Below are 9,194 nucleotides of genomic sequence, written 5' to 3' on the forward strand. Positions count from 1 at the left end.
TAGTACAGTTGTACTTTCTCCTTAAACGCTTTCCATTTTGAAGCTAATGCGCCTTCCTTTCCAGGGAACATTAAATTAAAATCGATTTGTATCTGAAAATAGATTTGCTTTCTAAGCTTGGGTTTTTCTAAGTAATACGGCATCACTAGGGATGGTTTTATGCTATTTTGTTGCTATTATAATTTTAAGCATTATTATTATTTTGTAATATTCTAAAAAATCAAATCAGTTCTTAATCAGTATTTTGCAATTACTTTAAAGTTTGAAGTATTAGATATGTTAAAATATCAGCCATTTACATAAAAATGAAAACAATTCTTACTAATTCTGGTGCTCGAGAGTCTTTATATTTTGGCCTTCATAAACTCTACGCCGTCAAGAGATTTTACATCCTTTTGGCAAAGAAGGTGAGTTTTTTTCCATTTATCTGTGAGAAATCTCTCATCATTTTAGTTTTGTCTTGGTAAATTTCTTCATCAATATCACACTGATTGCTGTTTTCTGGTTGATCTTCATCAGGAACCTCCAACACTCGGTGGAGCTTAATTCGTTTGGTTCTGGTGTTAGTGTATTTTTTTTTTTTACTGTTTTACTTTCGAATCCACAGATATTGTTTGATCGTCGATATATAACTGTTTATTGATAATAAGCACTATATTATTTTTTATAGAAGAGAATTATAAAAAAAACTTAATTCTTGCTTACGCCAACAAACAAATTTTTCTCTAAACTCTGCTCGTAATCCGACTTAATTAATTAATTAATATATTTTAACGACATAGTAAAAAATATTTATTTAGCACAAACGAATTAAATAAAACTTACATTTTAGATCTTGAAAAATTTGTTCTAAATTGAAGCTTTTTAGTAAAACTTCCAACTGGGCTTCGTCATCCAAAACTTCAATACTGTTTTCAGCCTCTATATGTAGGATATATGTAAGAAAACTGCTTTTTTTTTTAATTAAATTAAAAATAGTGAAAACGGATAGAAAATCAAATGAAATGCTTCACAGTCCCATATTCGCAGTTGTTATTCTTTTATCCATAAAAAAATTTAAACTTTTGAAACTTTTCTGTGAAATGTTCATAAATTAAAAAAAACGGCACCTACCAAATACTTTTATGATCTTTGCTGCTGTAATCAAATTTTATTCTCGGCCTGGTTTAGTGTAGGTGCTAATTTGTATTTCTTCCGGCAAGGAGGAGCGTGATAACCTAATTCAAGTTAAGATCTTAAAACTTACATAGGCATGCAGAAAAATATGAATGTAAATGAATTATCATTGAATCAAAGAAAACGTAATGAACGGTACTGCAGAGTAAGCTGATCAAAAAATGAAATATTAAATCAGTCAGGCAATTAGAAATCCATTGTATTTAATATTATGATTTAATATTTAATTTAAATACTTTTATACTCAACACATCAATTTAATGTTCACATATTTATTATTAATGTTCTTTTCTTTTATCAGTGTATTTGTTTTTTATTCTATTCTCAATACAGCTACATATGCATGCATGTGCTGCACATGCATGCATACAAACATGTATAGACAGCGTGCGTATGTATGTATGTACATACATAACATTACCACATTTATATTTTTATTTTTAGATCGGTACTTACCAAATAGTTATGCTTCCGAAGCTAAAAATTAATCTTGGCGTGATCTTATTCTTGAGGGTTAATCATGTTTAAAAAGATCGCGGTAAAATTCACAGTTAAATGTGTGAATAACTCTAGAAGATATTTGTTTTTAAGTATTCTCACACACTTACATACAAATATATGCATGTATGTGCAGAGTCCGTTTATTTATTGCAGAACTATTCACCCAATAACGTGTAAGAATCGAGATCCAAATTAATTATTTTGGCACTTTACTATCTTTGATTTGTGTTTCTGATGAGAGACGCGCGCGGCTTTGGCATCAGCGATAAAACTTTCATGTGTGTGAATCCGTTTCAAAGAAATAGCGAATAAAGGAGAAAAAAGGCCGCCAAAAATGCGCTTTTAGAATTTGTTATACACATATACATACATACATAATTATGACTTGTGTTTTATTCAACATTATTTTTATTTAGGTACGAACGTAATAAACATGATTATAAGTACGTCTGAGATTTAAGAGTTTCGTCTAAATTAATGGAACAAAACAATAAATTAAAAGATAATTTTTGTATTTATTTTTAAATATAAAATGCGAGCCTTAAATGGCCTCGACTACGACTTTAAATTAAATAGGAATGATATTTAAAGTAACAAAATTAAAATTTAAATTTAAGTTGTGATGTATAACTGATTAATATTAAATTTAAATATAGAGCACCTTCAATATAATACTTTAAACATAAATTTAAAAATATTAAATACCATATTTATTGAAAAGATTTCCCAAAGATTGAACTATTGAAATTTAATTGGCAATATCAACTGTAATAATGTTTTGTTCAATGAAAAAATCATTAAAAATTTAAAACAATTTTCAGTTTTAGTACTAAAATTAAATATGACACATTCTTAATTTGACTATATTTTTTTTTAGTCTGAAAATTTTCCATTTTAATATGATAAAATTTAAAACAAATTTTAACTTAATATTTACCACATTGATTTAAATATTTTAATATTAAATTATGTTTTTCTTAATGTTTTGTATTTAATTTCAATATTTTTATATTTACTTTAAACATGAAATACGCATTTTACAATTCAATATGCGCATATGTATTTCTATTTTGAAAAAAATAGTTTTTACTAAAAGTCTGTGGAGTGCATACATGCAAACGCTCTTGGTGCGCATCGTCACTTTTACAATTCAATCGGATAGGTAAAAGAAAATTGGTCTAAATTGTATAACAATGTAATGGCTTTCCGCCAAACTTTCCAACTTGAACTGCCCAAGCGAACTTGCTGACTACCTTCTTGCAAACAAAATATTCTGACAAATTTAAACTGTGCCATTGAATGAGAACATGGAGTCGAACATCAATAACTTGAAGCCAATATAAATAAAATTATTAAACAAATTATGTCTCAATATCATTAATATTTTGAGGACTTAAATTACGGAAGTCCGACCTGAGTAAGCGCCTAAACAATCTTAGTATTATCTTATATAACATTGTAAGAAGAACTAAAAATACAAAAGTTTTATTTTTTTCTAAGCCTCTTCTAAGAATTAAGAATTTCGTTATTGGTGGCCAAAAAAGATCTTTAATGTAGCTTGTTCCGCCTTCTCGTTAAAAGCTGTGATATGTTCCAAAGTTCAGAATTAGAAAAATAATTTAGTTATAAAAAACATTTCAGGGGGCCCGAACTAGTGTAATTGGAAGCAGCTGTTGAAAGCAGTGGTTTCTTCTGTTTTTCAATCGCTGTCAACTCCAAGTTCCTAGTCGAGGGTCGATTGCGACTGAGTGCTGTAGGGTACGTCCCCCGATTGGCCAGGTGTAGCAGAATGCTGAAGAACCCTGGATAACTGCGAGGACGATTGGGTCCCGGACAAGCGCACCGAACACATCTCTGAATGCTGCTCGCCCTCGGAAAGGACCAAATTCTCGTCGGAATGAATGCGAGGCATAAAAATGTCGAGGGTCCGACGTAGGCCTCGTGATGTGGATCGTAAGCAAAGCCTGGCCGGCGGTACGTTTGCGTCCAATGCAGCTTGGGCCGCCCGCCTTTCTGCATCCTTTGTGCTCAGACAACCCTTCTTGAAGCGGGAGCCCATTTCCACGATTCCCGAGCTGCCAAGGCTGGACACCAGTCCATCCGCCTTGACACCCATTTCGTCTCCCAAACTGGGAAAACGATGCCGTTGCCAGCGGGGGCCATCCGGCCCGAAGTGATGGTTCATTGGTGGTAACAATTTAGTTTCTCTTTAAAAAAAAACATGTATGGTGATATCTACTTAATAATTTTCAACTGTTTTGAGCAGAAGGACTGACATTTACGAGTCGCCTACTTGGGTAAAGATGCTTTGAAGTCTATCAATTCTTGAGTAAATTAAATCAAAATAGCCCCTGCTTATTAAGAAACGACGAGATCATAAAATGATAATAGTAGAGCTCCCAGCTGTACTGCACTCATAGTAAAAAATTCCCAAAAATTTAGAAATCTCGCCCTTAAATCGACTAGCCTTTGTATCAATGACAAACATTTCCAAATTAAAGGTTAATTTACCTTTTGAGTTCCATAGAGCAATATCCTTCAAAATTAGAAAACCAGCCTTTGACTTACAAAAGCAATTCGAAAGAAAAAGAACGGTAAAAAACGAAGTCAACGATGTCAGTCGGATGACTTTGCCGAAAGCTCAAAGGGCGTTCGGCTCAGCTACGTCATTCATTAGGTCTTTAAAGGAAAAATCGCCATTGAGATCAAGAAAGAAGTATCCCTCAAATATAGAAAAGCAGCAGTTAGCTGAGCCGATTAATGGTAGCCTAGCGGCTAAGTTGCCTGACCAGAAATCTGAGCAGTAAATCTTGAGCAGCACGAGTTCGAATCCCCCTTCTCGAGATTCTTTTTTTTTGTATTTGATGAAAAAGGGAAATCACTCACTTGTCCTAATGTGCTTAGCTAAGTTAAGGCAGACAAAAAACTTAAGGAAATTATCTAAAATGATAACAACTTTTTATTATTAATACGTAAAAAAAACAATTTCTGAATATATAGTATCAGATTCTAAACCATCTCTGAAAATATATTATTTTGATTTGTTTTAACATGACTCATCCAAGCTGACGAAACAGTCTTTACTTTTGACGTTCATTATTAAAGTGCGAACTGTGTTAGTGTTACAATGTCCAACTCCCGCGCGGGTTCGATTCTCGCCGTCGACCAAATGAAAATTTGAGTTTTTTTCAAGTTTTGTAAATAATAACAATGTTCTAACTTGAATTTTAAAAATCATGTTTATCCTTGTCATCTTCTCCCCTGTTCTCTACTGTTCGTGTCGCGACGCGTCTTATGGCAGAACTCTGAAAAACTCTTATTTTTAAGAAATATATTTTTTGCTTTAAGAAATATTTTTTCTTGTTTCAAGAAATATTTTTTCTAAATTTAAGAAATATTTTTTCTTGATTTAAGAAATAATATTTCTAGACTTGAGAAATTTTGTTTCTTGGTTTAAGAGCTGCATTTCTTGTTTGAAGAAGAAGAAAGAAAAAAATTTTCTTCAAATGAAGTCGACTCGCCTTTGGCGAAAATTCAATGGCGATTTTACTAGATTTTAAGAAGAAATTTCTATGAGTGTAGAAGGATATACACTGAAAATAAAATTAAGCCTGACACCAAGATATTCGCCTTCACTAAATTGTAGACTACAATTATTTTAAATTAATTATTATTTAATGATATTTCTTAAGTGCTGAAAATATTTCAAAAATCTGGTGTAGTTTACCAGGTATTCTTATTGTAAGGCTCAAAGATATTTACAAACAAAAAAAAAAACAATTGAAATACGTATATATATTTTTTAGAAAATATTTTTAATTTGTAAAATATGTTGCAATATGTATTTCAACAAAATTAAATAACTAACTATCTTTTCCGGCTCGTTCCGACTTATATACTACCTGCAATAGAAAGACAACTTTTCGAAGAGTTTCATGCAGAAAGCTTTAAAACTGAGAGACTAGTTTGCGTAGAAACGGACGGACAGACGGACTAGTCCCGGAAGGGCGAAAGGAAAAGTTGCTCCGTTCAAGAGACTTGCAACGGTGAGGAGTCGGCTTCAGATACCGTCGACGACGGTGTTATGGGTTATAAATGCTTCGAGCGGCTTCTTGTTTCGGCAGACTCGCTGGTGGCCGGAAAATGAATTTAGGGTCATGACCATGAGACCACATGGGTAGCAAAACCGAAAGTCCTCACGGTTACACGCTGTCACATGGGCTTCATATTGTGACCCCCTCACAATTTTCCGGCACTCCGGACACTGGTCTTTTCGACTCGGAGCTAAGACCAGCGAGTCTGCCTTACGAAGGTCGGCTATTAGCTCGTATTGCCGAGCTTTTTCGGCGTATTTTTTTTTTTGGCAACTGATGACCGACCCCGTTTTCTTTTTATTTTTTATCTATTTCATTATTTAGTGTTTTATTTTTATTATTATTTATTTTATTAAGTTCTTCTTCATTTTCATTTTCTATATTATTCAGTTCAATATTATTTTCGATTTTGACATTATTAATTTCTTCGTTATTTCCTATACTTATTATTTTATCATTATTATTAATATATTCATTAATTTTTTTTTTTTTTTTGTTCATTATAATTTTTTTTATTTTTATTTTCAATATTATCATTATTAATTTCACTATTATTTGTATTATCCCTATAATTATTATTATTTATTATATTATTTTTTTGATTATCTATATTATGGTAAACAGCGGCTTTTAATATATTATTTTGATTATTGAAATGCCCTATGAGCATTTCCAAAGGTAGATGTTTACTGCTTGACATTTTGAAGCAAAAGGGAAGACCTCGACACCCAGTGTGACCAGATAAGTTCAAGAGCTAAAATGACTTTAAAAAGTTCTCTCTCTCTCTCTTGTTCTTACTATCTGATTTGTTTAGATTTCATTTATATTAAGCGGTCGGAAGAAATTACAAATCTAAAAAATTGTCTGGTAAGAGTGAAACGGGGAAATCCAAATTTGTCGAGAAATCTGTTGATTGCTAACAAAGTGCTTATTGTGTGTTTTCAGAAGATGGATCTAGTGAAGCTTTAGAATGTTTAACCAATCGGCCGTGATGCAAGCGCGCGCAAAATATAACGCAGAGAAGATAAAAGGGCTGTGTGGAAATTTTCAACAGGTTTCATGAGTATAAACAAGAAAGAAAGCAAACTTCGGCAAGCCGAAGTTCATATACCCTTGCAGCTATTGCATGAATTAAATACTTTTGAAAATATTTAAATTATGATTTACTTGAGTATATGCTGAAAAACATTGAAACTATGATGATTTGCAGCTCAATTATTAGATAGTTATTTTATATATTTTTATTATTTCTATGGGAGCTATATGATATAGACGTCCGATTTTGATAAAATTTAAACCATAATTCTGAAATAATTAAACATTGCTATATGTCGAAGAACTAAACAAAAAATTAAAAAACAGAAAAGTTATAATTTTTTTTCATTTATTTTTCCGATTTTTCCTATGGAAGCTATATGCTATAGTCGTCCGATTTTGATGAAATTTAAAACGTAATTCTGAAATATTTAACCATTACTATATCTCTAAGAACTAAACAAAAAAATAAAAAACAGAAAAGTTATAATTTGTTTTCATTTATTTTTCGGATTGTTCCTATGGGAGCTATATGCTATAGTCGTCCGATTTTGATAAAATTTAAACCGTAAATCAGAAATATTTTACCATTACTATATGTCAAAGAACTAAACAAAAAATTAAAAAATAGCAAAGTTATAATTTTTTTTCATTTATTTTTCTGATTGTTCCTATGGGAGCTATATGCTATAGTCGTCCGATCCGGCTCGTTCCGACTTATATACTACCTGCAATAGAAAGACAACTTTTGGGAAAGTTTCATGCAGATAGCTTTAAAACTGAGAGACTAGTTTGCATATAAACGGACGGATAGACGGACAGACAGACGGACAGACGGAAGGACAGACGGACATGGCTAGATCGACTCTACTAGTGATGCTGATCAAGAATATATATACTTTATAGGGTCGGAAACGTCTCCTTCACTGCGTTGCAAACTTCTGACTGAAATTATAATACCCTCTGCAAGGGTATAAAAACCATTTTATTTGTGCGCCGATGCGCTTCACTTGGAAACAAATAGACGTTTCCTTACCGTGATGATGGCCAGCATTGATGGAAGACATAATCGGTTCGTGTACATTGCCTACGTAAGTAAAAAACTGATCATCTTACCTTTTTTATAACACAAATTTCTTCCAGTTTCCACTTGACAGAATATTAAATTCTGACGAAGTATATTTAGCTGTAAATAAGATCTATTTATATTTAAGAGACAACAATTTATTTAAGAATGCTGTTGCACTCATATTTAGGACTACCAAAATTATGGGACTACACACATTTGGACAAAATTTTGACTAGGACCCACGACTTGATGGATGTTGTATTGAGACGCGCCTATTGGAGACAAGATTTTACAGACGAAAATTTTAACTCTATTAAACTGTTTCAAAATAAATTTTCCGTTCTCTTGTTTTATTAGTTCTAAAACAAAAAATTAAATAATGTCAGAACTTTTCCAGTCTTATAAATTTGTTTTTTAGAACTGGAAAAAAAAACATGGACATCGGCAAGCTGAAGTTTATATACCCTTGAAGCTTTTCCAAAAATTTAATATTCGTTAACACGTCTAAATTTCGAATTATATGCGTTCCTGTTTAAGCACATAGAAGCTTTGATGATTTTCAGCTCAATTATTCAATAGTTTCTATGGGAGTTATCTGATATCGTTTCAGATTTCAGTACAATTATAAGCGTTTTTCTGAAGTATTAAGCTATAATTTTACCCGTCGGCAGAGCAACAGCAGCGCCATAGAGTAAGAAATCTATAGAGGCACCATTTCATAGAGTAAGAACCATGGTGCAACTATACAAAGTGGTCCCGTCCGCTTTGCCGAGGACAATATTTTTTTCAGTGACAAGCGCTAGAAAGAGATTACAACTGGATTCTTTTGCACGTTTGACAAACGAATCGTACCAAAAACGTCCTCAAAAGAGAGCAGCTCGTGCGTCGGGACCACCTTGTATAGTGTACAAACATGTTCTACAAGTTTGTGTTTAAAAAAAATGTGTTAAAAAAAATACATAGATTACAGGAAGTAATATATTTAATGTACTTTATTTTAATGTTACTTCTTACTTTCTAGCACTTAAACTTTTAATAATATAACAAAAATTGTAAAAAAAAGGGATATTTTTACTCAGAAAAAGTATGCGTACAAAATCAAAAATCAATTAAAAATCCGTATTATTTTTTAAATTTAGTACGAATTTGAATACTTTTTACGTTTTATAAGTTCAGCCAACCGATTTGGCATTGACTGGACCAATTTCATTGTATCCTCTGCTGTTATTTTGCTCCATTCTTCGTTAATAACTTTTATTAGCGTATCCTTGGAAGTAATGGTGTGCAGGCGGATCCTGCGCTCCAGAAGGTCCCACAAA

General features: G+C 32.1%; 1 protein-coding gene across 1 annotated transcript; it reads right to left on the reverse strand.

The window, feature by feature from the left end:
• Window positions 1-3,134: 3,134 nt before the first annotated feature.
• On the reverse strand, window positions 3,135-3,952 carry LOC108140448. The gene has a single exon (XM_017263182.1). It carries the CDS (start codon window positions 3,860-3,862, stop codon window positions 3,401-3,403), a length of 462 nt encoding a protein of 153 aa, XP_017118671.1. The 5' UTR covers window positions 3,863-3,952; the 3' UTR covers window positions 3,135-3,400.
• Between the last annotated feature and the right edge of the window lie 5,242 nt (window positions 3,953-9,194).

Source organism: Drosophila elegans, unplaced genomic scaffold (assembly GCF_018152505.1).
Source record: "Drosophila elegans isolate 14027-0461.03 unplaced genomic scaffold, ASM1815250v1 contig_397, whole genome shotgun sequence".
Taxonomy (NCBI): Eukaryota; Metazoa; Arthropoda; class Insecta; order Diptera; family Drosophilidae; genus Drosophila; species Drosophila elegans.

Coding starts and splice junctions, on each gene's coding strand:
- LOC108140448 (XM_017263182.1), bottom strand. CDS start 3,862: ATGAACCATCACTTCGGGCCGGATGGCCCCCGCTGGCAACGGCATCGT.